Raw genomic sequence first — 23409 nt, 5'->3', positions numbered from 1 at the left:
TAGTGCAACCATAGTGCAGCATGCTTTCATTGTGCATATTCTCTCTTTTTTAGACCCCAATTGTCATGCTTTCATTGAGCATGATAGTAGACAACATTTTTTGCTCATGTACAGAACAAATATTTATGAACTGAAATGAATTGAAAATAAATTTACTCACACAAAGATCAATTTATAATACTTATTAAACTAAGGGCAAAATGGTAATCTCATTATTACTTCTATTAAAACACATTTTTTAATTTATCACATCAATCAAATCTTTCACAAACTTTAACAAAAAATATTTATAAATTTAATCACTATCACTTCTAAATTTCTTAAAAAAACAATACAAAATTCACTTTTAAATTAACTCAAACCTATCTATTCATTCTCTCAATTACTCTCCCGCAAGTAAACACCGCCTAAATCTCTTACCTACTTAGAGATTGAAAAATCTTTTAGAAGTTAATATTCTATTAACTGAACCAACCTACCTTTTGGAGATACTCCCAAAATCTTACAAACACAAATTTCAAACCGATAACATGAGTTCAGGTTCTCTATTATTTTTTTTTTTGTGTTGAGCATTATAAATATATTGTGTTAACATTTTAAATATCCTTTTAATATATTTTAAAACGTTAAAAATAATAATAATTAGTGTATTGTAAAGACAATAAAGAAACCAACACAAAAAAAATTCAACAGAATCCAAATTCGTAATAATGTATAATTAATTTAATTTTTTTCCTCCTATATAGGGTTTGAAAGTTTAAAATAAGGAACTGAGTGGTTTTATAATCCGAATGTAAATGATTTTGAGATCAACTTAGTCTGGTCTTGATATAATTCATCTCAACTCTGGGAAGATATTTTGTTATAAAAATAATAAGGATTTAACAAAGTTGAGTAAGGATTTATTGTTTAGTATTCCAAGGTTTCTCTTTATGAATTTGTTTTTTAGTGTTTTAATTTTCTTGTTTTCATTACTCAACATTTCACTGAAAAAGAATTTAAGAAATATTTATTTATAAATACAAGATAATTTTAACATAAACGGAACACTTCAATACTCTAACTTTAAATCATTTAAACTTTGAATCAGAATTATATATATATATATATATATATATATATATATATATATATATATATATATATATAATAGTAATTAATATATATGATTGAAAAAAAAAACTAAATTTATTAAAATTAACAAAAAATAGGATCTAATTAAACATAAAACGAAAATAATAACTAAATTAACAAAGAAAACGAAAATAGAAAAAAAAATTAAGCCTAAATTTTAACTAATCATGAAAATAATTTTAACTAACTTTTTATTTTATTTTAATATTGTTATAAATATCCATTTTTCATGGCCCATTATCTAACAAAACAAAGAATAAAAACATGAAATCAAATTTTATTGTTTGTGTGTATGAATGATATCCACTTACACGATAAAGAGATAAACATAAAAATAAAAAATGGACGTGCACTTGTTTTAATATTTTTTTTATTTTATTTTTCATTACTCATATATATACAAGTAGGATAGGTACTCTCAGGAAAAAATAAATTAGGTAAACTTTGATATATCGAGTATAAATAATTATAGCTTTTCTCATTCACACGTGAATAAGATGGCAAACCAACTGGCCAAACTGGTTTGCCCCTTTTTTTTATTTCTTTTGATTTTTTTTTTAATTTTGTTTACATAAAAATATAAATAAATCATAGTTAATGTTTTTATTTAAATAATTTAAAAATGATTGTATTTACATGTTAAATTACTCTAACATAACTAATAATTGAAATTTAATTTATAAGTGTTAATAATTAAATTACAATATTATTATATATTTACACTTTTGAAAAAAAATAATATAGAAAAATTATTTTAAAGTATTTTTATTTAAATTTTTAATTAAAAAAAAGCAGGCCAACATACTATCCCATATTTTTATCCATCAAATTAATAAACGGAACGAAACAAATCAAAGTGGACTGACCAATTAAAATCTCTTTATGAAAAAAAAAAAAACAAGGGTTAACATTTTCAGTACTCTAAATTTTTCGTTATAAAAATTTGTTTCTAAGTACCTGAATCTCATCCAAAGAGAATTTAAGAAAAATCTTCTTATAAAATAAGACAAATCTGACCTAGATGATACACTCGAATACTCTGTTTTGAAGCTATTTAAACATTGAACTACAACATGTTACACCACTTAAGTCCTTGTTTTTTAAATTACACTCTTAATTCTTGGAAAAAGATATCAGTCTTATTTTTTTTATAAATGTTTTAGTTTCTAGAATTAATTTATGATAAACTGATAACTAAAGTGTCAATTTGTCTAGCATCACATCTCACATTTCTAGATAAATTATGTTTATCTCTCGACCTTTCTAAAAATCCATTTTTAGCAAGCCGTCAAAGATTATAATAATATGGGTGAAGGAACAAAATAAAAGCTTTGTGAAGTTATGAAGAGGATTAGAAAATCATAATATTTTGTTTTGGCCATAAAGATACATTTTCAAAGGAGTGGGGAGTACATGAATAATAGAGATTGAAATTAGGATATATTTAAATAAATGACAACTTACACACTCAAAAGAACAATATATAAGCTAGCAACTCATCACATCACAACATTATTCTCTTTCTTCCTCTTTTTTTATCTCTTAAGAACTTGTTTTCATCTCTTCAAATTTGTCCCTTTTCCGCGACTTATCTCTCGAAGGTAAATTTATGATTACACTCTGTTTTCTCCGTCCTTTATATTTAACATAGGTTGAAATGGGTGTTTATTTTGTGAATCATGTATGCAATATTTTGTCTATTGAATGTCACGTAAGCACGTGCTCGACATAATTCCTAAAAAATACAAACTTGTGTGATTTCGATTGTGGTTTGTACAAAATATTGTCATTTAGTACTTAATTATTCATAACCCTCATCAGATCGTATCTATTAATTTTCATAATTGTTATTCTATGTATGTGTGGGTAGAGATTTTTAGAATGGTTCCTTTTTTGAGTCGAGCCAACTATTAATCACAGAGTAGTAGTATAGTGATATCCATAGATGAAGGAAATTTAAGTTTAGGACTAATTTATTATGACTTTTGACTAAACAAGGAAGCCAATATAATGACTTTTTGTAACTCTAAACCAACTTTTCCTTCGAGAAAAAAGGATCATATAGAGCAACGGTCAAACAATGATCATTTATATTTCAAATGTATAGAAAATTCACGGTTATATCTGAGGTGCAGTTTACATACAAGTTGAAGATCTAACTATGAGACCAAAACAATACATATCTATAAATTATGCTTTCCAATATATTACCTAAAGAATGAGAGCATTCAGAAATTGGAAATGACAGCCTCAATAATGAAGACATTACTAGAACAAATTACCTCAGACTTATGAGACATGATAGTTGTTCTGGAACATGTTAACTACCACTAGCAAAAGTAGCCTACCTGTTGCAGGTACCAAAATGCACCCTCAGCCGCACTCTCTGCAGCATCTTTCTTTTTCGTCCGAGGTTCGCCAACAAACTCTAAAACAGTATCAGGGGCCTCTTCTATCTCCAAGGTCATCTTGTAAGTGAATCTAAAAATGGAACAATAATAACGTTATGGATATTTTTCTTATGTCTTTTCTATGGTTCTAATTATCGTTGATAGCTACTTCTCAACTTCTACCAGTGGATGAAATAAAGATTTTGAGTCAAATTCCAAACAAGCTTGATGAAATAAAGATTTTGAGTCAAATTCCAAACAAGCTTAAACCTGATAGTATGAATATCTAAAGTGTCTCTTGTCCTATACCAACAATGAAGATTGGATTTTGATACTTTGACAAAGTTTTTGTTAACAAACTTTGACAAACTCTTCACCAAACCTTTCTTTTCTCTTTCCAAATCATGATAAATTATCTAAAAAAAAAAATATTGATCCAATTGAGTGCTATTGAATTGTTAAAATTGTCAAAAAAAGTGTCAAAAAATCTTTTCCTTTAAACATGTAATGTCCTATTCCTATCCCAGTTACATCACAGGCTAAACAAATTTCTAGGTCAATAAAAAAAATAACAAGGCACTCACTGTTTGAGGTGATCTGGTCCCTCTTCTTTGCAGCATTCAAATGAAGGAGGTTTCCAGCAATAAGCAGCACACAATTCATACAGTCGTGATCTTGCGGTTCCTATTTGCAAAGAATATAAAAAAGTATTTAGGATTAACAAGACACAGGCTCAGTGAGAATACAATGATTTTACACTACCTGTCCCTGATGATTCACTGCTGCAATGATTTTCAAATATTTCACTGGGTTTTTCCCTCGCAGAAGATTGAAGCAGTTGGCCAATAGGTTTCACACATGGAGAGCATATTTCATCTGTATCTTGGATAGGTCGAATTTCTGGGTTTGATTTGCTGTACAAGTCTGCAGTTACCATTATATTCTTGGCAATACTGGTATCTGTTACATCAATGGGAGTTTCATCATAGCCAATAAGTTTTGGTTCCATTTTAGAAGTTGATTCCAGAACTTCTTCCAAAGTTTTTGACTTTGCTTTCCAGCCTTGAGCCTGCACATCCATACCCATTACCGCTCAAATCAATTTTTAAAATCAAACAATATATAGCTCCTGGGCTTGCAGCTGGGGAAGATAAAAATGCATCTTTCCAATTGTTTTTTATAACAGCAATCCAAGACTAGGCTTCCGGACTTTGTATTTAAACCCCACCTCATTTATTTTAAAAAAAATCTCATGAAATTATTGGAAAAATTCAAGTCCTACAACGATTAGCAATAGAGTGTGAAAAAAGTCTTAAAAACCAATTTTGTGGAGTTGAGTTAGATACAAATCTAATTTAAGATGGTACAAGAGTTAAATCCCAATTTCAAGAAAAATAGTTGTTGAAAAAGGAAAAAAACTATAATTGTGTTAAGGCACAGGAATGAGCTTAGAAGATACTACTTTCCATCAGTGCAAACTGAAGTATATAAAGAGCAGAAATTGACAGACATAATAAAACACAATTCACTAGATGACTCTACGGAATACCTAAAAAGAAAAAAAAATTGTAATGAAAATTTCTCCATAGTAATGGACATCATTATTCCGAGAGTGTAAAGCTCCAAACGAAGAAATAAGAAACATCTTAAGACTTCAACACTTGTTTAAAAAAACAGTAGAGTATTTAAAAATTTAAAGGTGATAAGCACTATTGATTTCAGAACAGTACTCACCTGGGGTATCTCACCAGACAACAAAGAAATGTAAATTCTATGGTGTTGAGTTGATAAAAGAGGATGAAAAACATACAACTAAACATGATTGTTTTACCTTGAACTTTGAAAAAAGCATAAGTGAAGCAATTCTACAAGCCTCCTTTTTATTTTGGCCAGTTGCGGAAGCTGTTTCACATACATTGTTCCCACTCGCTTTGGCTTCAACTAAAAACATTTTAGTCAGTTTTAATGGCACTGACAGAAACTCCAACTCCAAATTATGAGCTTGGCAAAGTTCTCGCAAATCCCTAATAGGACTCAGCTGCAAGCTTGATGAGAATTTCATGATTGGGTCCAAGAACGAAGTCATAATTTCCCAAACTTTGTTCAAATTGAACCCAGTATCTAGAAGGATGGCACCAACACAAGATTCCACTAAGTCACCCAGTGCCTGAAGCAATCAATGATGTCAAATTTATAAATCATATTTTTTTATGCAAAATAAAAAAGCAAGACATACCTATCAGAAAATTATGAGATGCATAGAATCTAACGTAAAAAGTTTCCTAATTCTCTTAGAAGAGTTACTCATGACATTAATTAAATCCATCTTATCTCAATTGGACAATAAAAAGACTCCTGGGCTTCCCTACCCAGCATTTACTGGTTTATTTTTTTGTGATTTTTTCAAAAATATTGGCAATCATTTGGATGGGTTGGGGTTTACTTCCTTGAACAAGAGCTCAGGTTCTCTTTTAGTATTCCATTTATTTGCTCTTTTAATATTCCTAGTAAGAGCATAATGCCAGGGCTAGTGGATCGCATCACCTTACAACAAGCATCTATGGCAGAATAAAAATTGTATGTGTTCAAAAAAGAAGTAAAATATGAAAACTTTACATGTGTTGTGACGTGTGTGTGTGCATGTAAGAGAGAGAGAGAGAGAGAGAGAGTAGAGCATTATTCCAGATAAAATAGCCAAACCAAACTTTAAAATGGATCCAGATGTTTTACTAACTTCATCTGAAATTGGTAAATGTATAATAATAATAGCAGCAACAGCACCAAGGTGTAGTAACTTTGTATAAAGGCTGTACTATATACCTTGGGACATTTTGGGCCTTCTTTAATGCCACTCTCTGTTGTAGGACCTCGAACGTAGTCTACATACTTTTTTATCGCCTCAGACAAGTCATTTGAATCACATAAAAGATATTTATCAAAACTGCGATCTACTGTTACACAGGCAAATGCCTTGTTGTTAACAGATAATGATCTCAAATCTGTCAATTGACCAGGCTTTAGTTTGGGATAAGCTGAGAATAAATATGAAGCAATCAAATAATCCAGGACAGCATCTCCAAGAAACTCCAATCGCTGCAAGGAATTATCACATTTAAAAAAATTAAAGACCAAATATCTCACTGGAATTCATAGAACTATAAAGTAAAGGAAACTAGTTCTTTTATGAAGTCAAAACCAGGAGGAAAAAGAGAAGTTGCACAAACCTGATAACAGCCTCCTCCAAGCTTATTGTAAGAAGGGTGCACAAATGCCTGGAGAAGCAGACCCTTATGAAAAAATTGATGTCCTAGCTTACTTTCAAGGGAAGGAATGTCCACATCAGAAGAAAGAGGTAAATAGCCAGCACTTGCCATGCAAATATCAACAACTTGTGAAGCTTCAAAATCAACTCGTATGCCAATCCAAGTAAGAAAGGCAATTGCGGCTTTAAAGCCACTGTCAACTAGGAATGCTCCAACCAGAGCTTCCACCACATCAGCAACTGTTTTCTTATGTAGCCAATGATGATTTTTGTTACATCGGGTTTCAGTTACTTTTCCTTGCTCCTTAACAGAATTTGCACAAAAGTGTATGCTTTCTTCAGTTTCTTTACAACAAATTCTCGGGCAAGGACGGCCTAATGCATAGAATTGAGAGGGATCAAATGTCTGATCGCATATATAGATCTGCAAGAGAGAACAGGGAGATAAAGTTGAAGACAATAAACATAATTTTGAATCTTAAGAAAGTTGAAAGAGAAAGTGTTCTATCAATAAAAAAAATGAAAGATTACAAAAAATTTGTGTGTGTAGATATCATGACCCAGGCTGAATGACTCAAACTAATATAACAATACAACCTAATTACATGAACCCATTCTAAAGCCAGATCTCAAGATAGAAAAATGGTATCCAGATTATAAGCCTTACTAAATTGTTTAGTCAATCTCTATATTTCAGTTCGAGGGGTACTCTAGTGCCTTCAATCGTCAGTTAAGATTTGTACTGGGTTTGTATTTATTGGGAGTATCTAATATACAATAGCATATCCAGTATTAGCAGTTGTGTTTATACTTTATCTTCTAGGAAGAATCTAAGGTTGTGTTTCAAATCTAATTTAAAATTTATATCTAACTTTAATCTTGTATGATGCTTTTACTTGTCACATGAGATTGAATAATACACATGAAGCTGATGTGAATACTCTTCTCATATATTGTATTTCTTTCTTCAATTCCAGACTAGCCCAATCCTATTTTTCTTGCCCCGATACAGTATATACTTTACTTTATTTTAAAACTCTAATAATGGTTGTAACATCGATTGAGGAAAAAAGATGACAGAAAATTGGTTAAGGTGATTTCAACGTGTACAATGAAAGCCACAAGAAACAGCAATCACAAAACTAGATGTCATGACTCGTAATTTTGTGAAAAAGTGGAGTGGGAGACCAAAAGGTATATTGGAGGAAGTTTGTCAAGGGAGATCTGAAGTTGAATAATATTCCAACTTTAAAGGCATTGAAGTTTGTTAACTCTTCAATTGAAGCAGGTTACTTTTGTATGCTTGATTCTTTCTTGTTGTTTCCTTCGTTTACCATTTACAAATAGTTTGTGACTTCTTACGGTTATCGTATTTGATTTTGTTATGGTGGACGCTTTTACAGTCAATTTGTTCAGTTATTTCCACAACACATATCCATTGATCTCTTTTTTTCCACTGCTATTGCTCCCTGTATCATTACTAGTTGTGGAAATTTCAACTTCATCTTCACTCATTATTATCATCAGCCGCACGGTGTAAGATTTCTGAAAGACAACTTTTTCTTTAAATAATTTCCAAAGCTCTTCTTTCACATGTTTTTGAGTTTTAGTGCAGGCTACAACATTCTTTGCCATTAGATGTTCTTTTGCTTTGGTAATTCTACTTTCATAATTTTTCCACAATAACTACAAATGGATTGTGTTCAAGTTTGATTCATTCAGATGACAATGTTTCCAACTCGAGTCATTTCTATGGGATGTTCTTGAACAAACCTGTTCAATTGCCATTGTAGTTGTTGAAAAGTAGGAGATCATTTGTTTCATAAATTCAGAGAATAAGTATTGAGTGGAAAAAAACAAGAAAAATTAAGAAGGTAGGATGGCGCTAAAAGGAAAGGAAATAGAAATAAAAAGAAAAGGAAAGACTTGCAGTGGAATGACTACAACAACATGGTGGTAGCACGTCAGATACAACTGGACAACAAGTGTGGAATGCCAATAGCATGACAACAACTACAGGACCACAACGATATGGGGTGATGGAGCTGTGGGATGTCAGCAAATGTGTGACAACAACGACACTGCACAAGCATGAGAGGAGGTCACTAGGTAGGACAGCTTTAGGTTAAGGCTAGGATGCAATTAGGTTAAACTTTCTGCTATCGATGGTTGGATTTGGTTCAGATTATATTGCCCAACCCTCTTTTATATAAAAAAAAAAAAAAAACCTACTGAGCCAACACTATGTGTAACCACCCGAAAAGAAAATTAGGGATTTTAGTGCCTTGGGTGGGTTGCACAAACTCAAGGCTTATTCTTCTTCATTTTGAAAGGGAGCACTGTGCAGTTCACAATTTCTGCCATGGTTGCTCCAGACCGCCATGCGAGTTCGCCAATATGGTGTGTTTGTTGGCAGAAACAAAGACTCTAAATCAAGAGTAAATATGCCAAATAAACTCCTAATTTCAATCCCTTAATTTTATGAATTTTCTACAAACAAATCTATATTTATTAATAGAATCAATCTATATTTATTGTACATAGTAAATGTATAATATTTATACCCATATTTTGATGCTTAGTATAGTTTTACCTGCAAATTGCGCCTAATGGCCAACTTCAACAAATTGGAATTATTTACAGCATTGGAACGCCTTTTTGTTAGGTCTCCTTCATGAAGGCTGTCATGCATGAGAAAAAAATGGCGTGCAACAACAAATTTAAGGAAAGCATCACCAAGTACTTCAAGTCTTTCAAGGGAAAAGCGCTCCTGACACTTCTCAGTGGTGAGAGCCTCTAAAATCTGGTAATATGTTCACAATTGTTAGATAATACACTAATGAGAAAGTAATGTAAATAATACATTTAATTTAATATGACTTACTCTAAGGGCACTAACTTCGGCTGCCTCGGGAAAAGAAAAAGATAGCAATTGCTTTAGTTCAATAGCCACCAGCAAGTTTCCAAGTCGATGCATAATTGAAGGTAGCAAAGATATGGAACTGCCAATATCCTTCGAAAAGCCCATTATTTTCAGTTCACATAGCTCAGGAGGTAAATAAATTAAATATTCATCCAGCTCCTGTGGTTCTGTCAGACATTCAAAAGTTACCAACATTTAAATAAAATTCTGATGAATTATCAGCATATAATACAACTCAAAAACCAAAAATCAAATATACAAATCTGAACATAGTCAAGGTACACTTTTTAAATTGCCAACACAAAAATCATAAAGAAACCCTCACAGAGCTCACTGTTAGAAGAAATGAGAATATCTTCATTATTTATAGAAGAATTCATTCAAAGCAATCTTAAGAATGAATTTTGGATTTTATATCTGTATACTGTGAGAAGAGAGAAACAAAGTCAGTATTTTCTGAATACCCTCAAGTGATTTATCTATATATAATCAGAATTGGTATCAAGATACACTGAACCCAATTAATACTAAGCTACTTGGAAAGATATAGAACATCAAATGGTCCTTTTCCAACAATACCCCTCAAGTTGGAGGATAAATGTTTTTCATTCCCAGTTTGCATATTATTCTTTCAAAATTTGGACTGTGCAATCCTTTAGTCAGAATATATGCAAGTTGACTTGTGAAGGTACATATAGAGTACAAATAAAACCCTATAGCACGGAACAGGATTATAACCTATGTTGATTACTGATCTATTATCACAAAAGAGCTTCATAGGTCCATCCCACCCAATTAATCTTCAAGCCTTCTACGACATAATCCAGCCTAAGCAAATCACAAATACATGTGCCATAGCTAAGAAATCAGTTACAGCACTAGATATAGCTAAAATATTTTGATTTTTACTTCTCCAGATTACCAAGTTTCCTCCAATAAATGTATAATATCTAGACATGCAGATGAGATTGTGGCAAAAGCTCAAGGATGGAGAGGCACAAGGGTGCTGCTTCATTTTGCAATAGACAAGTTGCAATGATACATTCATGACATAATGTACTGTGATGCCCTCGTCACGGTGATGCGAGGCTTTGTCAAGGTGGCTTGACTAGTGGGAAAGGGGAGAGAAGAGGGTGAAGGGGAGTAGTAAGTAATGGCCCATCACAGTGGTGCAACAAAGAATAAAGAGGATCAGCACACAAAAGATGAGTGAAACCATAAAATCTAATTTGAAGCTATAAATCTAGACCAGTGAAGTTAAGGGTTAAATATAGATGCAATTAGGTAGCAAAAAATATTAATTCGAACTAAAAATCTGATGCATTTGCACCATTATGATGTTGTAAAATGGGCTTTTGTGGACAAATTTAGCCCACTCTATCCCAACAAAAGATTAGGTGAATTCAGGTCTAGGATTTAAAATTATAATTCTAATAATTCACAAAGCAAACATTCTAATTAATTATACACATGCAATTAAGGGAGTAATAGCAGTTTTGATTTGTTTCCGTGTCTGTAAAGTAGATAATTTAATATCCCTAATTAAGGTCCTGATTTTTATGTCATCTGTATCACCCATTTCAGTATATGGGAATAAACTTATTTTCATGGTATCAAAGCAAATTTCTGAATTGTAACAACTAAGTTTATTCCCATATACTGAAATGGGTGATATAAATGGCATAAATAACTTCCTGAATTGTAAAAACAAACTGTTCCTGGAGAATACTACCCCTCTAACACATGAACTGCGACAAGGAGACACTTCTACCACTGAATACTACCACTCTCTCACAAGGCACTGGCAGCAACTGAACATTTATGAACACATGGTGTGGTAGTGTCTTGGAGATAGCAAGCAGTACAAGCTCCCGGAGAACAAGCACCATATATACCATCCTGCTCGAACTAAACAAGAATTTGGATGAGGTCAGAGGAAGAATTCTGGGCACTAAGTTACTAATATCCATGAGGTTTTTGTTGATGTTAGAAGAGAGGAAATCAGGAGAAAATTATGTTGAGTGGAGAAACTGATGGCATGTGTTCATTGAAAGATTTGCACTTGCAGCAAGAGGACCACAAAAGAAAAACAGGGGATGATGCGATCATTCAAGACAGTTTTGGTGCATCATGATTTATTTTGTGGAGTTTCCTGGTCTGTTTTTTTCAGTTAGATTTATTTCCTAGTGTTGCTGGCTATAACATTCCATGTATTTCAAAATATTTCATGGTTGTAAGAAGTGTTAACAATTTTTCCTTTTAATTAAAACAGTTCTAGTCAAGATAACATATTCAGTACCTGCATCCTCACGCTTTCGGTTGTGTAGCAGGTTGTGCAAATTGGGGAGTGGTTTTACACGCAGAAGCGGTTGTTCTGGGTATTTGAGATGAATGGAAAACCTGATATCAAGCATGCACATATTTTTTTGTCAAATAGCATAAGCAATATATGATATTCCAACTTATATGCATACACATTCAGATATCTAACTAAATCAGTTAATCAGGAATCTGAAAGATGCCCATAAATATGAATGTTTTTACCAATATAGAAGAATTGGGTATTCAAAATTAAAATGGAATAAGAATAAAGCCGTAATAATAACCAGATACCCACTTTTCAATTAAGTCATCCACGTAGCTTGAAGTGCCTGATTCTTTATGAAGACTATATCCAGTCTTTTCATAATCAATATTTGTGACAAAATAAAATGTCTTTTTATGTGGGGCATACACTAAACCATTCTCCACATCTCTTACACTTCTGTAACCATTGGCAAGTTGCAGGGGAATATCAAAAGGGCTTTTTCTTTTGTCCATAGTATATTTTGGATGCCTGAAGATTGGTGACCAAAGGCATCTTTTCACTGTCTTCCAATCTACTTTCATGGCATTTCCATATTCTTGCAATACGACTGGAAGCAAAAGGTAGAAGGTCGACGAGCTTGTCTGAGCTGCAGCAGCCATACCCAAGTCTACAGTATCGGAAACAAATTCTAATCTATCCAGAATAATTTTGAGGAACATTTCTTGAAATTTCTCTGCCATCTTAATCTGCGGGATGGAAAACTCCAAGCATTAACTTTAAATTCTCTGTTTTTATTTTGATAAAAAAAATGTCATTTACCTCGTCTTTGTCAAATTCTACAACTCCAAATGGGACAAATTTTGTCATCACAGATCGTCCATGAGCAAGATGGAGATCAAGTTCTAATTTCTCAGCCTCCATTGGAAGAGGGGCCATGATGAAAAGACCAAACTCTTTGTAGACCCTATCCTCTGGACATGGACTAAATTTTATGTAGTACGAGTTGAGATGGGTGATTTCATCCTCGTTAGTCCATGACTGACCAAAGGCAGAAGGAACTAGCATCTCATGTAATTCTCCTCTTGAGATGGCATCTGCAAAAAAAGGAAATTAAATATAGTAGAACACAACATAGTGATATAGTTACATTTACAGGCATAAGTTGATAAAAATCCACTTGGTAATAGTATTACATCTGAAAACAGATAAAAATCTTCCCATTAGAGACTATAAACAGGTAAAGATGCACGAAGAATTTGATTTGATCCATTTTGGTATGAAAAACTTTACACAATCTTCCAATCATGTGTTACTGCATCACCAAAAGAGTTTATACACTGACAGTATGATTAACACTAAATCCATAGACATGTATGTTACAATAATAATTACCAAAATGGGATTGTGTAGAATTTCAAAAGACAGGAAGTGAATTGTATGGCAACATGCTGGATAAGTCATTCTACTTAATACGCTCATTGACCACTAAATATGCTCGACAGTTTGTAATAAAATACAACTTAAATGGTAAACTTTTGAAAACCCACTGAGACAATGAAAGTATTGGCTAATAGGAATGAAGCTGAAGTTTGACCTTCACATTCATCTTCATCAGTAGAGCCAGAAACCTGTTCTTCTGGTTCTGCATCATCTTCCTTTGGCAAGAGACAATCACTTAAAGCGCCTAATTTATACAGTTCTTCTATTGCTGTCAGGCAAGCATCTCGTTTGGAAGCCTCCATAGACAACTGTGGCGCACCCAAAATTTGGTGTATTGGTGCATTGGAAGGCAATCTTATGTGGCAAACAATTCCCTCTGAATCATCTAAGAAATAAAAATTTGGCTTGGGGTCAAAATACCTGCAAAGATAGATTATTATATTTTAAAACAGTGTTTGTATTTTATTTACTTGAAACTCCTTATTAGGTATATAATTTGGATAAAAAATTAAAACAAGGTCCAGTTTAAATAAGCTCATACTCATCATGTGGAAGCTTTGAACAATACTGGTGAAGCAATGAGATACTATATCCAGAACTAACAGAAGCACCAGTCGACTCAACTCTGAAAATTCTTTCCTCAGGGATGATGTGTGTCTCATCAGATGTTCGAAAAGTAACTTCCATATTCATTCGGTGTTCATCTTTCTCAAAACCATCAATTATGTCAAGCTCCTTCTTATTACCACTGCAACAAGAGGAAGATTTCAAAAATAACCAAATGGATGGGTTTGTTTAAATTACTTCTGAAATCTATCAGCAAGAGTACCTGTCCACCAAAAAAGCATATTCAGACTGAGGCATGCGTGCACGGCCTCTTGACTGTATAAAGCTGGCAACAGTTTCTGGAAGATCAAACCGTATGACGAGGCAACATGTCTGAATGTCAAGTCCTTCTTCACCAACTTTGGTTGCAACCAATAAATTCAACTGTTAACAGCATGAGAAACATCGGCACACACATTAGTGGAACTAACTATCTGACAAGCTAGGAAATATATTTACATATTTAAGCCATGATCACATTTATCTTTTTCCTCAGTATACCATCTACCACCTTTAACACCAATAAGGCTCAAAAGTATGAGCAGAAAGGTTAGGCATTATATATTTTACAAAACTCCCCCAGTATCTCCCAACCATTCCATAGTTTTGCAATATAAGATACATTTAACATTCCCACAATACGTTTAATGCCACATCAGTATATTAATAAACAATCAAATAACCATTTCTTTAGTTTATAATAGCAAATGATTACAAAACTTTGCCACATGCATTACATAATTGAATTTCTAAGATTAATAAAGTCTACTTCGCATTGATGGGAGTTGATTATAGGGATATGCACGGGAGTTAGGATGAAGGTGTACTTTGGCAGTGAGCACAGGGCAGAGAAGCATTGATTCTTAATTTATTTCTTTTCAGTTTTCACAATTTTTCCTGCAATTTCCATTGTAATTAGAGCTTCCTCTCTGAATTTCCTCCTATTGTAATTTCGATATCTATCAGATATTCAATTCTATATAATAAGTAATTGATCATGTATAATTACGACTATTTAATTATAAAAATAAACAGTTCATCCTATGTAACCAGAGAAATGTCTAACCTCATACAAGTCATCTTATAGAAGGCGTGCATCTTGTATTGCCAGAGTAGGGCATCTAGTACTTAGTGACTAATGAGCGTCTAGTGAAGCCACCTATCTCAGTGACGTTTTTACTCAGAAGTGTGAAGCATTGTTCACTTTTTTTCTCTACGTGTTTAGGCATGTTTCAAGAAAGTTAGTTACGATAGTTATGAACTAACATAGGAACCTGTATCGGTAGTTAAAACTAACTTAAGAGTTGTTGTCAACTAAAAGACTAAGAGAATGAGTTGAGCGAGAGTTCGTTGTAAAGAGAAAATTTTCGAAATGTAATCTGTGATAGTGAATTATGTCACGGACATAGATTGAAGTTCACACTTCAATTGAGCAAAGTTAATTTTTTGTGTTGGTGCTTCCATTGTTAACCTTCTACGGATTCTTTGCAGCTTGTTTCTTTGTTATCAAATTCTGTTTGTGTTAGTAGAGGATCTTGTAGTGAGTATGCTTGGACTATTCCACAACATATATGTATTATTATGAACTTTTTTGTTATACTCGTATCATATCTTTGTTACTAGATGATATCAAATCTCTTCTATTTATTGTATTCATTTTTTTTTTTTGTCAATAACAATAAAGCTCTCTTGCTGTCTTAGAAAGACGTGATTTCAACTCAATACTTCTCTCTTCCCTAGAGTTTATCAATAAGAATCCAATCAACTTTAGCCAAGATGTTTGTCTTCCCAAAGAAAACTAGCTGGGCACTATGTTTTGTCAAGACTTCTATCGGCAGCATCCAGGGATCAGCTACGACAGTTTAGAGAAATCATTTCCAGGAAAAGGTGCTAAAGTGAGCAAAGACCGTAAATGAACACTCTTCTCACTATAATGAATAATCAGGTAAAATCAAAGAATATCCTATGACAATTAGCAACTTGTACACACAAGTATAGCTTAATTCAGTTGTTGAAACTGTAGAAATAGTTAGTATATCCAGGCAATCATTATGTGTAAGCTAGGAGGTTGAGTGTTGAATAACCTCTACACCTAGCACCTAGTTGTAGTCTTTAATGTTTCAACTTCCTTTGTATCTCCTTTATCATTTATATAAATATCAGGAACAGTAGAGGGGTCTCAACAAGCCCTCAAGCATATCTTTTTCTGTTTTAATCTCAACTGAAACAAAAACTAGCATATAGGATAGTAATGGCTTCTACATTCCCAAAATAAAGAGAAATCCAACAGTAGTACCTCTCCAGAGCGAAACTTGTCAAGAATCATGTTCATGGTTCTTCGGGACATACTCTTCAGCCCAGAATGTACTCCTACTAGATAATCACTCCTCCATTGTCTTAGAAGCTTGAGCTTCTGAAGTATGTATGACAGGGATCTCGCAATCACAATTCGATTCACAAAAATAATACATTTCATGTTCTTTTGCAACCTGAAGTTGGAACGTGACATCAGAATTTGCCCAAATGTATTAGCTTCATAACCTAATAACAATGAGACATGTGCTATATGAAAAACATGCATTAAACAGCATAGATTTGTCAACCTAAAGGTGGAAAGTATCCCAAAGAGTCGCAAGAGCTTAGCTGAGAAAAATGGCTCTTTCAATATTTCTGAAGAAGATAAATCATCAGATACATTGTCACCTACAAAAGACATGTTTAGTTGCAATAAAATGAATCATCTATCCAACAAGAAATCTGTTTTAAACATATAGTAAAAATTAACAATGAAAAAACTAATTTAGTGCTAGATAAAGGTTAGCCTAATATCGAGCAAAATGGATGGCTATAGCAACCAGAAAAGAGAAAACCTACTAACAGCTGCGGTGTGATTAAAAAACACCAGTTGATGTAAAAATACCTCTAATGCACTGTAAAGTAAATAGTTCGGCAGCCTGAGCTAGATAAGTGTCACACACAGAGTCATCACTTGAATTTCCTTCTGCCTCCACTAATTCATGCCTCTCAGAACGATCACCACTCAGAAGCATATGACTAGCCTTGGAAAGTTAACGCATATTAGAGAAGAAAACAATAAATATGATGGAAAACCACAGGAATGGACAAAAGAAAAAACGGATATTCCGAGATCTATAACTAAATGCAAAAGGATATATTAGGACTAGACCAAAACCAAGGAAAACATGTAATCAGAAGACTTGTCTAACTGAATTCTAAATAACATTCCCTTATCTTTAGATATCACATCTATACTAGCAAAATCAGTTGTAAAGGGGGGAACCAACAAAATGGAACAAATTACAGCAAACTATTATGTATTATATATAGATTATGCTAAAAAATATATAGACTAAATAATCTATTTTTAGTCAAATTCCTACAGAACTAAAATTTATAATCAAGAGTCTTACTTGCAGTGCTCCCCAAATGCCAAGATTCTGTAAACAGAAAACCACATTATCATGCATTCGGTTCAGAAGTTTCTTTGTATTCATCCGTTTCTGGTGATCTTCTGAACTCCTACCAAGGGTTGCTATGCACTATTGAAATAAAATTATGAAGTGATCAATAAACCTTATTTATCTAGTCATCTCAAAACTCATAGCAAAAGTGCACCTGGCGTTTAATCTCTTCAATTAAGTACATGCTAGTTTCCCCACTTGCAGTTGAAGCATAACGATATATATTAATCACAGGAGTGGTCACATATGATTTCAATTCCTTGTCTTCAACAGAGTAAACCTACAAATCAGATTAAACCATGAGAGATTGGTAACCATGTCTGGTATCTAACCAGTAGCACAACTAGGTAATTATCCACAAGAACCCTGCACTTTGCATACAAGTTAAATATAAAGAATTCAGAAGAGTTCAGACACCAGTATCTTTCTATGGAGATCAAATACTGGAAAGAAGATTTTCTCTCCAGGAAAGGACAGCAAAAGTTTTAATATCTTTTAACAGACAACAAATGCACATGGATTTAAGTATTTCAACATGTTGTACAAAATAGACCTACCTTAGCATCAAGCATATGTTCAAGACTGTTGATGCTTCTTGCCAAATTTGCTTCACTAGAAGCTCCTGAAAATGCAAAGAACCAGCAAATTATGAAATTGTGACAAGGATTTGACATATTTGTAATAAACTACAACAAGAACTCAGTTATTATGCTTATTGAAATAAGCATAGACAATATGAAAGGATCAATTATCAACAATGTAGGAAAATTTAGGGTAACACTCATGGAAAACAGACAAAAATGGGATATATAAAAAAAAAAAAAAAAAAAAAACATTAATATGGAGGAACCACCAGATAAGAAAACAGTTAATCTTTTTTAAATACAATATTAAAATAAGTTCATTTATATCTATAAACAGAAAGCCCAAGGATACATTCGAAACTGCACAGACATGCATATCATTTATTGTTTCTAAGGACCAGATGGAACAGTCCTGGTTAAGAAATATAAACAAAGTTAAAGGTAAAATCTAAACAAATACTTTTTTGAGAAGTTGTTTCATTTGTTTTACATGGGTGTTTGGTTTAGTCTCCCAATGTTTTGTGCTCCTTCACTTTTCTTTTTATTTAATAAATTTTCATGTGATGATGGCCAATGTAAATAGAGATGACTAATGAGTTTTACAAAAAGAAAAATTAACTAACACTAAATTTTTCCTTAAAAATTTCAGGTCAATACTTATAAAGTTTATATAAAATGTCAGGGACCTTAGTCTGTCCCTTTCACTACCTTCCTGTCCCACACTCAAGAAAAAAGGTCCCCCACATTATATATTTTTCTCTCTCGCGGCATTTTAACCTTTCAGTGTTAACCAATGGCTTCTAATCCAATTATATGGAAAATGGACTAATAGTACCTTTCATGCTTTTTGCCAGCCATGTATAAAAATTTTCATTTAGTATAAAATTGGATTAAAATCTAGTTCAACTATATGCAATAATGGATTAATAAAACCTTCCAATTTTAAATTGAGATACTTCATGCTTTTCCAGCCATGTATAAAATTGAATTAATAGACCACAACCTGTCAGAAAAACTATTTCTAATTATCTATAAAGGAGCAATTGTCCTTAAATAGAATACAAAGATTTCATAACCAAAAATCCCAATTTATGATAAATATGATTTATTCCTACAATTCAGGATCAATGATTATGTACAATAAATATAAAATATATTGTCAGCCTATTAATCATAATTATAGACTGTAATTAAATATCTTAATTATGTAATTAAAATTGTACAAGGAAATATTATTTGCAGCATAAATCATTGGATTCTGACCCTCTCCCTCAAGTTGGTGAGTGGATGTCATCCATTCCCAACTTGCCAACAATAGACTGAAATGTAACACCACTTAGTCCTTTCCAGAAGATACAAATGGTATGAGGTCATTATCCAATTTCTCCTTTACAAAGTGTTTGTCTAATTCAACATGCTTGGTTTTATAATCTTAAGCTGAATTATCCGCAACACAGCCATTGTTGCAACACAGAGGGGAGACCAGACTCAGTGGTGGTGAAAAACAATGGCTGGAAAAGAAACTAAGAACAGTGCCAGAAATAACAAAGCTTTTAGGAAAAGAATTAGCACCAACGAACAGTGGGTTCCCTGGAGAGGCAAGGATTAACTTTAACTCTAGATACCATGTTGAAATAAAAAGAAAGAGACATAAGATGAATCCCTAATGTGTATAGAACACGGGAACGGATTTAGTTAATTTTTATATCTTGAATGACCAACTTCAATTTTCCAAAACAAAAAAGTATAAATGAAACTAGTTAAAAATTGAGCAAATTAATTAAAGTTACGTGACTTCTCCTGGGAAAGGGTCACTGAATCCGTTCCCACAGGATTATGTATCTATAAATAGAAAAATACAGATGGATGGGCCTAAGCCCTGTTAATCTAACAGGTTTATTAACATAAATATAATAAACTCAATGGGGAATATTTAACACATTGTCATGTCAGAAAATTTGTTTCTAATATTATTCATAGAGGAGCAATTGTTCTTAAATAGAATACAAAGACTTAATAACTGAAAATCCAAGTTTGTGGTGAATATAATCTATTCCTACAATTCAGGATCAATGATCCTATACCATAAATATAAAATATATTAGTAGCCTATTAATACTCCTAATTATGGAATGTAATTAAATCTCCTAATCATGTAATTAAAATGTAGAAGGAAATATTGACCTTCCTCTGTGTGGCTGACAAATTCCCTTTCTCCATCCCACCGTTTTCCTTTTGTTTATTTTTTTATAGTGTGTCAAGTTAGCCATTTGGAATCAAAAAGTGTTTCACTTGGAATCAATTTTATATATCCAGCACATTTTTGTTTCATTAGGGGGGTCTGGAGGGAATGGAAAGCAGTTTATAATTTTTGCATTGCACAAACTAAGTTGTCCAAAGATTTCATTTTATCTTTCATCCAATAACAATAAATTTAGCTACTCTACCTAATGAACCAAACAAAGTGACCTTTTCCACTCTGCCCCTTAAACCATAGCAAACAAGCGGACCTCTCTTCCTCCCTCGTCCCTTCCCTCCTTAAAATCATATGGAGAGACCTCATATTGAAGTCATCACAAGCTGTCCCTCCATAGCTAAAGGACAAGTTTCCACAAGGGTAGGCTTTTGTGAGTTTAACTCCCACTTACTTTCTAATCAGTTAGTTAGTTGTTTTGGTTTGGTTTCTCACTGGTGTGTTTGTTAAAAGGCAAGGAATGGGAAGAACTGTGTAGATGAGAAAATTTTGTATCAATTTTGAATATCTTAGAAGGAGATAATGAAACCCAGGATAACCTATACAATATTAAAGAGAACTTCACATTACAGATCTTATCTGTTTAAGAACCTTATCTTATTCACATCTCTAGTAAGTTGTTTGTTCTTTATTTGATTTGAGGTAGGAGCCTAATAATGCTCAGTTTAATTTCTGTGCTCTTTTGAGTCACATGACACCATAATACATCTTATCCGTTCAATTTTAAAAGTCTATTCTCTATTTTCCCGTTCTTTACCAAAATCTTGTAATTCAATAATATTGAAAGGTATTAACAATCTTTGCTCTTGTTGGCACTCAACTTTTTGAAATTAAAACTGTCATATTACCTTTTCCAACAACAGGGGATGCGGTCATGCCAAATATACGAGGAACCTTTGAGGAATTACTTTTGTAGAACATCTGACATATTGTCAAACTAAATATTGTCAAAATAAAAACTATGGAAATGGAGAGATTTTATGGAGAAAATTGTGTAACTTCATTTTGAATGTCTGAAGTTGTGCAAAAGTACAGCATACTTTCATGATTACTGCATAAGCATGGTTGCTTTTGACTTGAGCATGATGACATTCATCAAATATCAAAAGTGCAATCATTTCCATCATGATGAAACAATGAGATAAGTTGTGAAGTAATATTTGTGGGGTCATAACAAGAACCTGAAGGGGAAAAAAAAAACATGAGGTGCAATTTTAGAAACAACAAACTCCACTAGATTGAAATTAAGATTCTAACACAGCAGGAGACAATTTTAATTTTTTGCCTGAACAGAATTTCCAGATGCACAATAAAATCATTATGAGAGAAACGTGATTAATTTCAACTTGATCTAACTAGCATTGTCACCTCATATTGTCCAATCTCCTGCTCCCAGTCTTGATGCCGTTTCAAGCGCTTGGAACCTCCACAGAAAATTTGAACCTTAAAATCAGTAGAGTCGGCTATAACCTTTGCTTGCTATATAAACAAAAAATAGGCTTCAGAAACCACATTATGTGGAATTGACCAACATAATAAAACTAAAATTTGGTGGAAGATTAACACAAGAACAAATCAATTCATCCAAATAAATATATTTATCTAGTAGAATATGAATACCAATTCACCTGCTGAACTAAAGCCACAGTAGGGGCAAGAAAGACACATATGTTTTTCTGCGGTTTCCGAATCAAATGGCCCATTTCATGCATAAGAAGCACAGCAATGTGAGTCTTCCCACACCCTGTCCCTAAATATACAATTATATTTTCTTCCATAGCTTTTTTGCACAACTCCAACTGATACCTTCCGAAAGAAAAAGTATTCGTAAAGAAAAGTATTCGTAAGAGTCTTGGAGTTTCAGAAGACAAGTGAGGAATAAAAAACATAAGCACAGTCAAAACCATTCTTCATACATCAGATCATCATGCATTAACTTTAACAGAACAATTACTTTTCAAAATAAAATGACTAGATGAAAAGTTCACAGAAGCAAGAAGTCACACTGCATAAACAATAAAACTTGCTGACGCAATTAAATAGTCACATTCCTAGTAGAATAATGAAACAAGAGTTTTTCTTTACTTTACTCTATCTCTCATCAGCCAAACAAAGATCAACCAACTCACCACAACAGTAAACACCGCCAAACAAATCCGATAAACCCCAGTGAAAGATAATCTAAAGAACTAAACCCCACTAACCCACTTGCATGTCCCGGTGAAGAACATTATCAAAAGAAAAAAGGGGTGGCGAAAGATACTAACTTTCTTGCAATTTTCCGGGGATCTTTCTTGACTGAGTCATCGTCAAGTTTAACTTGGGAAAGACTGAGGGACAGTTGTTGCTCAGAGAGACTTAAAGAAGGGTCCATGGAGGATTGGTCGCCGACCGCCACAGAGGACTCTCCGTCAGGCATTACCCTATTATGATGGGAGGGTTCACGGGATCAAAGAACTGAAGAGAGAGACTTACTTTCAATTCCCAATATTTTTTCTTTCTTAAGGAGTCGTCAGCCCAGAAGAGTTACCTTGGTAAGCACGGCCACTGACGACTCTTGTGTGACCCAACATTGATTCTCTTTCTTATAAAGTCTTTGTTCTTTCTTTTGTTTCCAAGACAGACAGACCACCTTTTCGCATCACTTCCAACTTACTCCCCTCTATTTTTTTTATTATTTTATTATTTTAAATCAAATTGTTCTTTTATACATTTAGGTTAAAACCATACAGTGGAAATGGACTGTGTTATGCTAATCTACAAAAATAAGTTATAGTGTATACGTTGCATTTGTTGTTGTAATTATATTTTATCAAATATTTTAATTTTTAGTTTATTTATTGAACAAATTTGTGCCTAAGTGTAATTTTATGACATATTAATTAAATTAATTAAGAATAATTAATATATACCAAATATTAAATAAATTCTGATCTAATAATTATTTATTTTATTTTATTTTATTTAGATAAAAAATACTTATAAGGATTTATAATTGTGTTTCATATTTTAATGCACAATGATAA

The 23409-nt window shown here is 32.9% G+C and overlaps 1 protein-coding gene across 1 annotated transcript; it reads right to left on the bottom strand.

Annotated features, from left to right (window-relative positions):
• Nucleotides 1-3196: 3196 nt before the first annotated feature.
• DCL4 (dicer-like 4) lies at nucleotides 3197-22980 on the bottom strand. Its single transcript, XM_028063253.2, has 25 exons — nucleotides 22651-22980; nucleotides 22012-22189; nucleotides 21752-21862; nucleotides 21424-21564; nucleotides 21232-21304; nucleotides 18103-18167; nucleotides 17700-17825; nucleotides 17495-17623; nucleotides 16984-17122; nucleotides 16667-16766; nucleotides 16360-16552; nucleotides 14287-14447; nucleotides 13999-14205; nucleotides 13612-13877; nucleotides 12837-13111; nucleotides 12327-12763; nucleotides 12009-12109; nucleotides 9671-9876; nucleotides 9380-9589; nucleotides 6749-7210; nucleotides 6345-6617; nucleotides 5356-5691; nucleotides 4287-4593; nucleotides 4109-4208; nucleotides 3197-3615 (listed from the first exon to the last, which is right to left on the bottom strand). The coding sequence occupies exons 1-25, from the start codon at nucleotides 22800-22802 to the stop codon at nucleotides 3465-3467; spliced, it is 4899 nt and encodes a 1632-aa protein (XP_027919054.2). The 5' UTR covers nucleotides 22803-22980; the 3' UTR covers nucleotides 3197-3464.
• Nucleotides 22981-23409: the final 429 nt, after the last annotated feature.

Source organism: Vigna unguiculata, chromosome 3 (genome assembly GCF_037176805.1).
Source record: "Vigna unguiculata cultivar grain cowpea cultivar isolate G323 ecotype 2 chromosome 3, ASM3717680v1, whole genome shotgun sequence".
Lineage (NCBI taxonomy): Eukaryota > Viridiplantae > Streptophyta > Magnoliopsida > Fabales > Fabaceae > Vigna > Vigna unguiculata.
Note: the sequence above shows the minus strand (reverse complement) of the source record. Positions and strands in the feature narration are given on the sequence as shown.